Source organism: Atta colombica, unplaced genomic scaffold (genome assembly GCF_001594045.1).
Source record: "Atta colombica isolate Treedump-2 unplaced genomic scaffold, Acol1.0 scaffold174, whole genome shotgun sequence".
NCBI lineage: Eukaryota > Metazoa > Arthropoda > Insecta > Hymenoptera > Formicidae > Atta > Atta colombica.
Window position 1 is genome coordinate 307,937 of NW_017259265.1, and position 14,395 is coordinate 322,331.

The following is a 14,395-nucleotide window of genomic DNA, read 5'->3' on the forward strand; positions in this document are numbered from 1 at the left end:
TATTTTTTAATAAAATAATATTTGCAATTGATAAAATTATCGATTTATAAAATATATCGAGAACTCCTTTAATTATATGTCGATAGTCAATAAATAATCATATATTTGAAATTGAATTATATGGCTTAACTAGAAACAGTGGCTATATAACAATTGTCGAATTGAGGTAAATATGATTTTATTTCTTTCTATTAGGAAATACAAGTAGAGTTTTCAATATATTTTAGTGTATTCTATCAAATGCAAATATTTTATTGAAAAAATGTTTTATTGAAAAAATATTTCTATTTTAATATATTTTAATGTTGTTCACTGATTGTTAAATAAAAATAAGCTGGTACATGCGCATATATGTTTTACAGAATCAAGGATATTTTTTGTATTCTCTTTACTCTTTCTGTTTACCTCAAGAGTTTATAAAATGCAAGTAATTTCATCTGGCGTCTTCAATTTATTGCCTTAAAGAAGACTACTTTTTGACAAATTTTTGATCGTTGTCTTCAGCTTCTTTCACTCAAAATAGTCTCTTACATTTTTGTTGTGATACAATGTAATTTGCGAGATAAGAATTAAATATCTGAAGAAAAAATATATTTGTGAAGTAGCGATAGATTACAGACAATAGACCGTAGACATAATATATACAGGATCATAACAATATATAAATAAGTTTTCGAAGTTTTATTTTAAATAAAAAATAACCTTCGAAAACTTATTTAAATAAAAGACAAGTTATTTTTAAACAAATTATTCTATATTTTAAATAAATAAATGTATTTTGGGGCCCTATTATTTTAAATAATTTCTTTATTTAATATTTTAAATAAGTTTTTGGAACCTATTTTATATTTTTTATTTCAAATAAGTTGTATCAGTTATTTTATCAAGCTCTGAGATTTAGGGCTTCTGAGATTTATAAACGAACGACTTTGTAGCGCCAAAATCGAAACGCTGTTCATACGCTATATTCATATAGTCACAGTGAGTGCAACAAGTATTCGTACAGAGAAAATATTTTTTATAAAGGATCAATGATCTATTTGTATGCCTTTTATATATACATTTAAGAAATTTAATATTTTGTAATCTCCGGTTAATATAACAAATGTCATCAGACATTAGATCTTTGCGCAAAAGAAAGTTGATGAATTAATTTTTTTTTAACCTGAAATGCAAATTTTCGATATATATATTCTTAACTTAACAAGTTTTTAATTACTGAACGTAGATTCTGTTTTTTTATAATTTTTCATATTTGTAACCGATATAATAATAATTTTATAATAGAAGTTTCAAAAATATTATTAATTTAATTCCTTTTATTGAATTCCTTAAATCAAGGTTCAAGAAAAGGAAAAATCATCAGAGAACTAAAGTTTAATCAAACGATCAATTTTTATTTCTATGTTAAATAGAAATTCTCTATTTATCGATCGTACCATTCTTTACTCATTTTGAAAAAAATTCTAATCCAGCGGACGTATCAACAAAACCTGAAAATTGAAACTATCATTTTCCTCTAACTTCGATCCTAAATTATAAGTGGCTTTTTTTTCCAAGGAAAAATCTGAACTGGCGGATACCGGTGCAGTAAATTAAAGTGAAATAAATCAGAGAAAAACAAACACTATTTATTTTTACTCCAACTTATTGCCCTATAAAATATAAATATTCTTAAAATGTTATAAATAAAAAGGGTAAATAATATTCATATAACATTCTAGGAATATTGTGAATTTATAGGAATATTCAGAATTTTTTCGAAAAGAAGTACAGACTTCTAATCCGACGATGGGCTCGCCTTTGTTACGATCCTGGACGCCCAGGTCATCTGCGGATGGTCACGTGCTGCCACCACCACCGCCGACGATGACGAACTCATCGCTCGTCGGCGTCAAGTACATCAGTGATGCACATGACGTGCTTCGCGTTCGTCATTGCTTTCTCGGTGTTTTTCGACGCTGTTCGCCGACTTCACAGTTCGGAGACGACCGCACCAGGAATCGAGAAATCCGTCGCATTCCGTTGCATTGTTCGTACTATTCGTAGCGCGCGTTCCGCAGTTTAGATTCGTAGCGAGCGATCGGTCTAGATCAGCTGTGAATCGGTTCATTGATTCACCCACGTGTCCCCACGTGTTCCTGGATGACGCAGGATGCTGACGGCCAGGACGGTGTAACCCACGCCTGCCTCACTTAGTCTATCCTGTTTTCGTTTCACGACAACGATCGATTTTCGTCACGTCCACCCGCGCCCTACGCGTGCGCGGTTCTAATCGTTTTTAACGAGAGACAGGCAGAGGCGGATATGTACTCACGCACTGTGCTCTATTTTTGGATGAATTATTAATGAAAATCGACCTGTCGTGATCGTGCACGTGCGCCTGTACACGCATACGATTACGAACGCGTAATCGAGAGAACTGCGGGAATGATCGGAAAATTATTAGAATTAAAAACGAGGATTATTGTTACTATCTATAACAGCTCAACGAGATAATTAACTCGTTATCTCAGAAACAAAGCTGGCAAAGAAGGTCGGCGTATGATCAACAAACTATTATCGTCGCTTTAATATTACCTGAAGTCTGCTTTCTGGCAAACTATATCTATTTTACACGGGACATGCTTGAAATTGTACGAATATCTAGACGGAAATAAACTGTATTTATTAACGTTAATGTGAGGTTCATGAACTGTCAATTTCTATCAATATTAAATAACTTTAATCTCGGAATAAATTAATAATCATTATTTTGTTGTAATTCTTAGAACTAGAAAAAAAGAAAAAGTCAGTTAAACCGAAATTAAAGTTAATCTACATTAAATGAAATGGTAGAAATGGACATAATTAATATTAAACAAATATTGCAAAATATATTATTCACATTCTTGACACAAAATTTGCATTAAAAATCGGTTATTCAATTTTCTTATATTACACGATATATTGCCAAAATTTCATTTGTTCTTGCCTCGCACAATATAAACTGAATAGAAGGAAATATTAATGGTTATCTCGGTGTTTCTGCAGAATTTGATCCTCTGAAGTTCAAAACAAAATATAAATTTTTTCTTGATTTTTATTGCATTTTCAATGAAATTGATTAGGTAATTTTATTTTTTTTCGCAGTGCACATGACGTGTAAAGTCTCACACATCATAAAAAATTCTCTCTTCTTTAAATCATTAAGCATCTAATTATATCTCGATTAGCCTTGCCTTTTAATTTTTCAGCGTAATATATAAATGTAGAAAATGGTAATCATCGTCCAGTGGAGGGAAGAAAAATTTTTCGCCACTTATCGATGTATTAATTTATTTATTTCTTTTATTTCTTCGCAAACAGAAACATCTTATCGCGATCTTATCGTGAAAATGATCACCGTGAATGTGCATCGCGATATCATCCTCGAAGATTGTTGATAACGTAGTTTTTATCGGACTTTCCTCACCGCCGCACTGTAAACTTCACGTTCTCGAATATCCGCGGGATTCACGAGTGCGCGCGCTTTCTCCATCCTCCTCCTCCTCCTCTTCCTCCTCCTCCTCCTCTTCCTCCTCCTCCTCCTCCTCCTCCTCCTCTTCTGCCTTCTCCGCTTCATACGATGTGCCATGCGCGGGTTTAGGAAATGTAGGTCTAGCCTGCCTATACTTTCTTCGTGACAGTCTACTTTCCACGTGCGAAAGATCCGAAATCATTCCTTGCCGGCTATCTCAAAAACGACTTCGTTGCGATTTCGTGAGGCCTCTTCGCGATCCAAAGCCGTCCTCGTTATTCTCTTCGAGCGAATTCTCATATTCTAAAACGATCTGGTGAGCGACTGACCAGGGATAAAGTACAGTGGATAAAGACCTCGATTTAGAAAGGATCACACACACTTTATCCGAGAGACGCAACATCCTTTCAAGTAAACCTCACACGCCGGTTTTTCTTAACTTTTTTACAATTGCTAAAAATATTGTTCGTTTTGTCTCTCGAGAGCTGCTCGGGGTCGCTCCGAATGAACCCAGCGTACTTGAAATGTAAGATTTACACTGAGAAAAAAATATTAATTTAATAAATATTAATTCAATACTGCCAATTAGACATTTACAATAAGTAAATATTTGTTCAATAAAAAAAATGATTGTTAAATCAAATTAACATTTCTTGTATCAAATAAATATACCTTTATATTTAATAAAGGTATATTTAGTTGGCAGTATTTAACTAAATATTTATTAAAATTGATTATACTTTTTTTTAAATGTACGTACGACATCCGTCTAACGTTTGTTGTTATGATGAATGTCAGACGTCGTACAGAGTATGAATCCTACATTTCAAATACGTTGAGTTTATTCGGAGCGACCCCGAGCAGTTCCCGAGAGACAAAACGAACAATGCTTATGTGTGATGAAATGAATAATAATTTTAGTTCAAATACAGTCTTTTCATTAAAAAAAAATTTTTTACACAACTCTATTTTACACATGTTTAAAGTTTTTTGTTTTAAAGAATCGTTTTTTAACTATTAATATTAACTATTATTTTAGTATTAGTAGATATTCTATATCGAGTTTAAAAAAATCGAATGTAGATTTATTCTTCAAAATGGAGAAAATAAAAAACATTTTTTTAATTGAAAGATTCAATTTAAGCTAATGATAAATTTCTTTGTACGTCAACATAAACTGAGGTTTATTTATTAGGATGTGTTTTGGACTTCTTCAGAAGACATGATGTTATTTGAACAACAAATGTTACTTGAAGATCCATGGAATTCCTAGCAAAAATAAAAATCGGAACGTAAGTCAAATATTGAAAAAAATAAAGACAAACTAAATTAATTTAATAAAATGAACAATTTTTTCTCAGTGTAGAAGATTCGTTCACACTTTTGTTATTCTCCCCTGTTTGCTCTGTGTCCTTACATTCGACTTACACTTCAATCTTTATTTTCGCTAGGAATATCTTTGCGAAACGGGGATTAGGACAATTTACGAAGGAGGTGAAATGTGAACCGTGAAGTGAATCGTTTGTCTTTGTCGGGATGTTTTGACGTGGGAGATTTTATAAAAAAAAAATATCGATGATCGCCGTTTAATGCTGCACCTTGTTATGCTTTCGTTGCTCCCCCAACGCTTGTGAGACTTCGCAGCCCCATTTCGTAGCCGCCGCATCGCGGCGAAGTGAAACTGGTCAGAGTCTAAGGAGGGAGGATAAGAAAGTTAAATTGTTTATTACGCGCTGGAATCGCGAGACAAACTTTCGTCCAAGCACATCGATTTCTTTAGATAATGATTCTTGTGGCGATGAATGCAAATTAAACGAACACAACGGCGTCTTTATTTTTACATATATGTTTTATAAATACAGCAGCAAATAGATTGAGACGAACTTGAAATTAAATTTATCACGGAATAGATTGTGAGGCAAGAACACCGTTTTGTAAAAACTTCGCGTGAAATTTCAATATGATTGTGTAGACAAAGTTTCTTTGCTCGTTTTTCTTATCTTCATTTTCATTATCGTCTATAATCATCCATATAATTTATATTGCTGCTTACTAATTATTAGATAACGTTTATTTTATCTTAGTTAGTTATTGTTTATTAGTTCAAAGTGATATTTTCTTGAATATTTCTATATGTGTTTCATATTCGCGAAAAACTCCAGGTTCTCTGAAATAATTTTTTAGCATTAGTGAACTTTACTTCACCACGCGTACTTATATTATCAGCTGATTTTATATATATATATATTATCGATATCCAGATCCGCATCAAGTTATTAAAACTGGAAATTATTTTTCCGTAGATTACTGTTGATGCTGTTTTAACGGATTATTAACTTCGTGACTTTCTAAATATAATTTAAAATCAAGCAACTTAATTTAAAATCGTCCAACTTTCTAAATGTAATATTTTTCACAATGTTTTTTTCATTAATTTCATTTTGCTCGTTTCTCTTTAATGTAAAACTAGAATGCGCGCATTTTCCGTAATATATTTCAAAATTTTTAAGACAGTATAATAATAGTACAACGTCCGATAAATTTTCAATATATACAAAATTTAAGATAGAAATGTTAATAAATATATACGTGTGCATTGAATATTTAATAAGAGCAATTTTTAAAGGTAACAAAATTATGTTATCTTTGCAGAACGATTTCCTAACACCAACTGAAAATGTCGGACGTTGAAGGCGATGATGAGGTAAATATTTTATTGAGTCAATTTATGTTTTTGTAAAACTATACATAATTTATATGCATTTCAGTTTCAAGATGCTCAGGAATCATTACCACAGTACGTATTAGACGTCATTTATATATTATTTTATGTAAAAGATTTTTCTTTGCTTTGTGAATTTTTTATTAAAGAGTAAAAACTCGTTATTATATTGATAATTATTATTGTATGTTAGTATTATTATATGTTAGTATTATATTGATCGTTATTATATTGATAAGTATTATTGTATGTTATTTCTGGTTAAAGTATCTCTTTTTCTTCAAAAAGATTAATAATTTCTTGCTTGAGATTTCCATGATCATAATGCATATCATAATTATGTGCATTATTGTGCTTTTTTTAACGTTGCAAAATTGTTTGCAAAATCTTTATCTAGACTCGCGTCTATGGATTTGGATACAGCGATAATGGAAGCGAAAAAGGCGATTCACTGTTTCTTTAACAACGACTTCGATGAAGCGAAAAAAATCATGGAGCCTTGGGCGGATAGCAGCATGTACCATTCTCTAGGGACTAGCGTATTCGCATTCCTGGAGGCGATTCTTACATTCGAACAAGTATTTCGATATTTAACGTTTTTCCTGCAACGTTTTTCAAGCATTTTTTTATTTAGTCGTACTAGAGCCGTGCGAAATCTATCTTCTTTAACAATTGTATTATGTGTAATTTTCAGAAACACATCGTGAAAGCATCAGAAAAGTTGAAACAGTGTATGAGTGTGTGTTCCAAACACAGAAAGCATATCAGTATTACGCAGAACATTGGGAAAATAGTCAAGAAGATTAACTATGATGCTTACACGAACGGTAATCTACACATGTAATAGTTAAAACAACACTAATATCTGCAATGATTATTATTTAACGAGTATTATCTAACAATCATGACGTCAAATTTATGTAATAGCATTTTCAATAACAAGTGAATTGAAGCATTTGTTTAACATGATTTGTAGATTTAAATTTATAAAAAATATTATGGCAACAATTAACAATAATATATTAACAATAATATATTAAATTTTATATAACACATGCCTGTTAGCCTTCGTATTAATATAATAGAATGTAATAATCTACAATATTATAATCTTTGCAATTACCATAAATCCTTTATTGCATTAATAGAAATTATAAATGTAAAAATGAAGATTAAAGGACTCCAATGGTCTTGACCTTGATATATATGTATATTGTCAAAATCATCATTCTGAACAATATTTAAAAGATTTTAGTTGTCAGCCATTCTTTATTAAAAAATTATTAATAAAACGAGTTTTGCAAAATATACCAATTTAAGTGAAATTAATATATTAAAAGAATAATAAAATATATATAGCACGTATGCAAAAAATTTTAATTAATATGTTGATCGTTCAGTAACTTATACTGTAAAAAATAGAACTTATAATATAAGAAAAATATTAATCCATTCATTTCAATTATGTACTTTTTTCAATAAAAATTCTGTAAAATAATGTATAAAATGATACTTTCATATAGCGAGAAATATTTGATTGCATGTATCTCTACATGTTGTCTAACTTATTGACTGATACGTACTGATTACAATCGTCTAAAATACTTATCGATAAACTCAAAACAAAAAGTCAATACAATCAAGGTTATAAATTATTAATGTTAACGTTGTTTGTCATGAAAAATTGTAAACTCATGTAGAATTTTGCTTTGCGTGGAAAATTGTAACGATTTCACAATGCGTTTATAACTTTCCACATGAAGTGATATTCAACCTAATCTCTGTATCTTTTGGTGCGCCTCCTCATTACTTTTTTTAATAAGAAATAAACGATAATTAAAGTTTTAAATATTGTATACAAAGTCATGACTTTAACAACATAATAAATTAAATTCAATTCTATTGAGATCTTCTGATCTATATTTAAAAAAAATTGTTGCCAACACTGGTGAAAATTTTTCTCATAATTTTATAAATACTATGCGAATTGGAACATTTTTTCAGAAATACTCGAAATATTCGAAAAGTTTACATTTTCTTTCAGAATTTTTTATACAAGTAAATTTTGAAATATTTTGAAATTTCTCATCCCATAATTTTTAAAAAATATTAAAAAATTTTTTAGATTTTATAATATTTCATCAGAAATTATACTTATAAAAAAATCTTAAAAATCTTACGATTATATTTCATAATTAATATATATAAAAAATTCACATATATGAGAACATATATGAGAAAAGATGTAGATTTTCTGAAAAATGTTCCAATCCGTATAAAAAATGTGAGAAAATTATAAAATTATATAAAAATTCTTGTATAGAGAAAACTTATATAGAGATATATATATATAGAGATTTTGAAAAAAATTTTCATTAGGAAAGACATATATATATAGAATGTTTGATAATTAACGATAAAACTCTCGTTAATTATAGAAGCAGAATGTATTAAACTGAAAAGAAAAGGCCTCTATGAAAATAGCAAGAGACAAAAATTATTTATTTTCTTCTCATAAAGCTCTAAGAATTTTTTTAAAATTTTTTATCAACTTTTTAGTACTGCATTTTTTTATTGGCAACTATTTTTACCAACGTGAAAAAATACGATATTAAAAAATTCTGAAAAAATTTTCAGAACTTTATAAGAAGGAAATAAACAATTTTTGTTTCTCTATTTTTCTATAAAGTTGATAGTATTTGAGTAAAAAATTATTGAAGACCAATATTCGGCAATTTTTAATAATTAACTTATTAACTAATGCGAAAATTGCAAAATGGTTAAGAACTTTTCAACTCAGTTTAGTCCATTCTGCCCCTTTGCGAGTTTTATCGTTAATTATCAGACATCCTGTATATATTTTACAAGATTCAATTTTACAATGTATAATAACATTAACCCGGACATAGCTGTCATATATAGTGCATGAAAGGAATGACCGAGGATTAATCTTGCAGAGGAGGTGCATGCGGAACTCTGTTATGCCGAGTCGCTCCTTTTAAAATCGATGCTCACATTTGTGGAAGATGAAACTTTGGTCAGCTTTGTCAAGGCAGGACTGAAAATTCGTACCTGTTTTCTATCGTACAAGTAAATAAGTCACAACGGAACGGCTATTGTCGATTTTCTATTTCTCTAACAATTAATTATTATCTCCTGCAGAGAATGCATGACGATTTTGAAAAACCGGAAGTGGGAAAACGACATTCATAAAGTGCATTTCGAGAGTGGCGTTCGCATGGGCATCGGCGCGTTCAATTTGGTATTTGTATATTTTTATTGCAATATATATTATCTTTTATTACATACTTTTTATTAAATCAAACTTTGTTCTAGATGATCTCATTATTACCAGCGCGTGTTATTAAATTGTTAGAATTTATCGGGTTCTCTGGCGATAAGGTGATTATAGGATATGTCATATAATTATATGTTAGCTATATATAGTATAATGCGAGAAGCATAGAGTTTTACTTATAAATTTTAATCGTTAGGAATACGGTCTAACGGAATTGAAAGCAGGCTATGGTGAAAGAAGAGGATTGCGACAAATCCTATGTGTAATGACTCTATTGTCCTATAATTTGATAGTCTGCATTGTGCTAAGTCATTCGGACGGCGATCTAGAGTGGTGTGAGCAAGTATTGGAACAAGAATTGAGCCTCTATCCGAACGGTGTGTGGTTCCTGTTTTTCAAAGGAAGGCTAGAATTCACGCGAGGCAATTTCGAGGAATGCATAGACTGGTACATAAAGTCGTGGAAGAGTCAGAATGTTTGGCCACAGTTCCATCATATCTGTTATTGGGAATTAATGTGGACGCACTGTTCGCTACAGCAATGGAGCAATGCGGCAACGTACGCCACGATGTTGGTAAACGAGTCCAATTGGTCGCGCACTATCTACTTGTATCAAAAGGCGGCAATCCTGCTTATGCAGAAACCAACAATTTGGAGTGAGGAGAAACAACTGGTCGATAATCTAATGATGCTGGCACCGACCTACAAGCAGCGTATTGCTGGCAAATCGTTACCGATGGAGAAGTTTATAATCTCAAAGACTCAGCGTTATTTCGCACAAAAAAAGTACCTAGTCCTGCCCGTGTTTGAGCTTATGTACGTATGGAATCTGTTCAGGATAGTAGGCAAACGGCAAGACCTGTTGTTAAATATATTCAAGAGGATAGAAGAAGAGGAGAGGGAACTCCAAACAGTCTCGTAAGTTTTGTCAACGATTTTAAATTTTATTTTAATATAAGTGCTTATTATAAAATATATGATTAAATCATATATGGCTTCAAATGGAAAAATTTGTAGTAAACACTTTCCAAAATCTTTTCGAATTATACATATATTCGAAGGACATTTAAAAGACAAAATACAGCAAGTATTTTATCAATTTTAATTTTTTCTCTTGTTATATAATAAGAAAAATATGTATTGTGCAGGAAAAGTAATTATGATGCAGACAACAAAGCACTCTTATTGCTATTGAAAGGCGCTTGTCTACGACAAATGCAGCATCCTTTACTAGCGGAGGAATGTCTGCGACAAGTTTTACAATTAGAAAAGTCTGTCAAAGAGGACACGTACTTATTTCCCTATGCTACTGTGGAATTAGCGTTATTGGCGGGAGATCAGGGTGATACTCAACTGGCTATAGGCTTTTTGGAAGACGCTAAGTTAGTTTCCCAAATAGCAGACGATGTTTTTAAAAGTGTTTTTAAAAATATTTAAAAAACATTTTTAAATATTTTACGTTAAAAATAATAATCCTGTTAAGTTAAAAAAATTAAATCCCTTTTTTTTATTAAAAAAACATTGTAATGTTTAAAGAAATATTTTTTTAACGTTAAAAAAACGTTTATTTAACATTTGAAGCAATATTTCTTTTAACATTAAAAAAACGTTTTTTAATGTCAAAATTATTTGAACAAAATTAGAAAAAAATAACAATGTAGAATTAAAAAAATTTTTTTTTTTCATCGACAACCTAAATTAGACAACTAATTTTATTAATTAATTCTAAGGATGCGTTCCGAGTTTCGCATGAAGCACATGATGTATTTTATCCTTTTTTATTAATTGGTAAACAACAAATGCTAAATGATTTATCACGCATTTCATGTGTAACTCGGAACGCATTCCTAATTTTTAATTATATTTTAATCTTTTTCACTTATCGGCTGGATTTTGAACCTGAGACCTCGGGGTTATGAGTCTTGTATCTCATCCGTCACATTACTTATAATTATCGATGCACATTCTTATTGATATATCCATACATGGTACACTTAACGCAATTATATTATGTTTGTAACTTCTTTTCCGTGATTATTTTATTCCGACCCGTTTTTTTTATTTGAGTTTTAGAAAATAATATTTATATAATAAATCAGATAAATGTTAAATAAATGTTTTTTTATCATATTTTAAATAAATAAATAACAAAAAACAAATATTTATTAAACGTTTAAAAAAAATTCAATAAACATTAAATAAATGTTTCCTTATATCATTATTTCAAACAATTAATGTGAAATAAACATTTACTAAACGTTAAATAAGCGTGAAATAAATATTTCTTATTACCACATTTTAAATGAATAAATAATGTAAAATACATATTTTTTAAACGTTAAACACATATTTAAAAAATATTTCTTTAAATCTTTATTTCAAATGAAATTGAAAAAATAAACATTTAATAAACATTAAATAACGTTTAAAAAATGTTTTTTCAAACCATTATTTCAAATAAAATAAATTCAAAATAAACATTAAATAAACGTTAAATTAATGAATTTTGAAAACGAATCATGAAAATAATGTAAAATTAATAAGAAATAAATGTTTAAAAAACATTTAAAAAACATTGTCTGCTGATTGGATTGGATATTACGTTATACATTTAACATAGATTTTACATTAGAAATTATAATTGTATTTAAATTTCAGAAAAAACTATACGGGCTACTTATTAGAATCTAGATTGCACTTTAGAATACATTCGGATTTAATGGTATTGACCGGCAAGAACAACAATCATGCAATGAAGAAGCACAGAAACGATCATCTGCTGGAAACGGCTATTGCTGCCAATAATAGCGTTATTATCGCCGGTCCAAGTGCCGACGAAATTAAAACATAAAAACATTGTAAAACATATCAGTAATCTACTTATCTTTGTATTGTAAATTCTTTTGTATCTTCCTAAACAACATATTGTACGTATGACGAGGACTCTTTTTGCAAAAATGAACTGGGCGATTGTTTATAACTCTTCTCTAATATCGAATGACCTTGTGTGTAATTTTCGTCTGGCTTTGCTCTCTGTAGAGTCCAAGGAATTTATCAAAGATTGGGCACATTTTCTAGCGCTTAATATTAATGCATAAATTATTTTCTTTCGTGAAGAGAACAACGATTTATTAACATATAAAAATAATATTTTGTAGTGATTATAATGTTAATGCATAAATAATATTTTGTGTGGGAGAAATAAAAATATAATATAAAGGCTCTTGCGGGATTTTACAAGGATCGGATGTATATTTTGTGGCGATTAATTATTGAATATACTTATAATAGTATGGGATTATTATCTATATACAAATTATTTCTTTTATGGAAGATCGGCGAAGTTCCAATGTGATCTGTGATTGCTCTATTGTAATTGGCGAAAGATTATAAATAATTATCTTACAAGTAGAGACTGTAAATACACGAACGCGATCAGGTATTGCGTGAATGAAATAAAATGAATTCAAAGAAATGTTACCTTTTCGAATAATTTTTTAAAATTATATTTTATATATCTTTTTTTATAAAATAATGCGCTTGATATAAAAAAATCAAATTGTAAAATATAAATTTATATTTAAGTTATTAGAAAAAGATATTTATATTTATAATAATGTATAGTAGAATAGAGCGCGAGACTAGTTATGACATTTTTTTCTTTTTTAAATTATTATAAACCTTCATATAATTATGATAGACTTAAATGGTGAATGCTTTAAAATGTTGCATATTTATCTTAATAATTAAGTATTTATAAATTTTTAATACATCTCGTAAATAAGAAAAAAATTACGTTAATTATAAGGATGCAAAGTGGATCAATACCCATGGGGCATGTTGAGCATCCTCGAAGAATAAGTTGAGCCATGAAGATAATCATTTAATGAGGTTATATATTATTAAAAATATGAAAGGATATATTAGTCTTGTATACATTAGATATGTATATATTAATCAATAACAATATAACAATAACCGGGCAAATAAGAGTTGATTTTTTTAAATGTGAACGTATAAAGATTATTAATGAAAGTTAAATACGTACATAATAGAAATTAGAATTATTATTACGTGTTTCAGTTTTTATATTGAGCCATCTTCAGATATTATCCTCCTCTTGCTTTACATTAGTTACAGTTATTATAATAATTTGTTCTCATGAACAGTGAAGTAAATTTCTCGTCACGATCTGACTGACGTTTTTGTCATTATATTTTATACATTTTTAAATAATAATTTTGACGAAGTGTTTCTATGAAATAATAATTGCAATCATGATGATGAGTGTTTTATCGAGATGATGTTGTTTACTTACTTTTTACTGAATATAAAAAAAAACAATTTTTCTAAAGAATTTTATTTTATCAAATTATTTATCTAATAATTTGATTTCTAATAATTTTATTTTATCAAATTATTTATTAGCGAATAAGTTTTGTCTTTCTGATCAGAATATCATGAAATTCCATAACAATCGATCATTTCATCGTTTGTGAATAGCGGTCATCTTCCATGTAACAGTAATTATCAAGATCACATAAATTGGAACACATTACATTATGTTTTTTATCTTTTCGATAACTAATGTAAAGCGAGAGGAAGATAATATCTGAAGATAGCTCAATAAGCAAAAACATGTAATAATATTTCTAGTTTCTATTATATATGTATTTCACTTTTATTAATAATCTTTATATGCATTCACATTTAAAAAAATCGATTCTTATTTGCCCGTTTATCATTATATTGTTATTAAATTTGTAAGAGTCCTTGACTACTTTATATTATTTATATTAATCAAATTTTTATTATTTTATTAATTTTATTATCAAATTTTTATTTTATTTATTTTTATAATAATTAGTAATATTTT

General features: G+C 29.1%; 1 protein-coding gene across 7 annotated transcripts in view; it reads left to right on the forward strand.

The window, feature by feature from the left end:
- The window catches only part of LOC108686316 (tetratricopeptide repeat protein 39B-like), a 16,948-nt gene extending 4,305 nt beyond the window's left edge, over positions 1–12,643 (forward strand). The window contains exons 1-11 of one of the 7 annotated variants that reach the window (XM_018191566.1): positions 1,920–2,173; positions 6,152–6,203; positions 6,268–6,296; positions 6,619–6,799; positions 6,916–7,048; positions 9,179–9,311; positions 9,384–9,483; positions 9,558–9,623; positions 9,716–10,437; positions 10,668–10,901; positions 12,178–12,643. In XM_018191566.1, coding sequence (XP_018047055.1) covers positions 6,177–6,203; positions 6,268–6,296; positions 6,619–6,799; positions 6,916–7,048; positions 9,179–9,311; positions 9,384–9,483; positions 9,558–9,623; positions 9,716–10,437; positions 10,668–10,901; positions 12,178–12,370 — 1,818 coding nt within the window. In that variant the 5' untranslated portion in view covers positions 1,920–2,173; positions 6,152–6,176 and the 3' untranslated portion in view covers positions 12,371–12,643. The other 6 variants (XM_018191564.1, XM_018191568.1, XM_018191569.1 and 3 more) reach the window with 6 other exon arrangements.
- Positions 12,644–14,395: the final 1,752 nt, after the last annotated feature.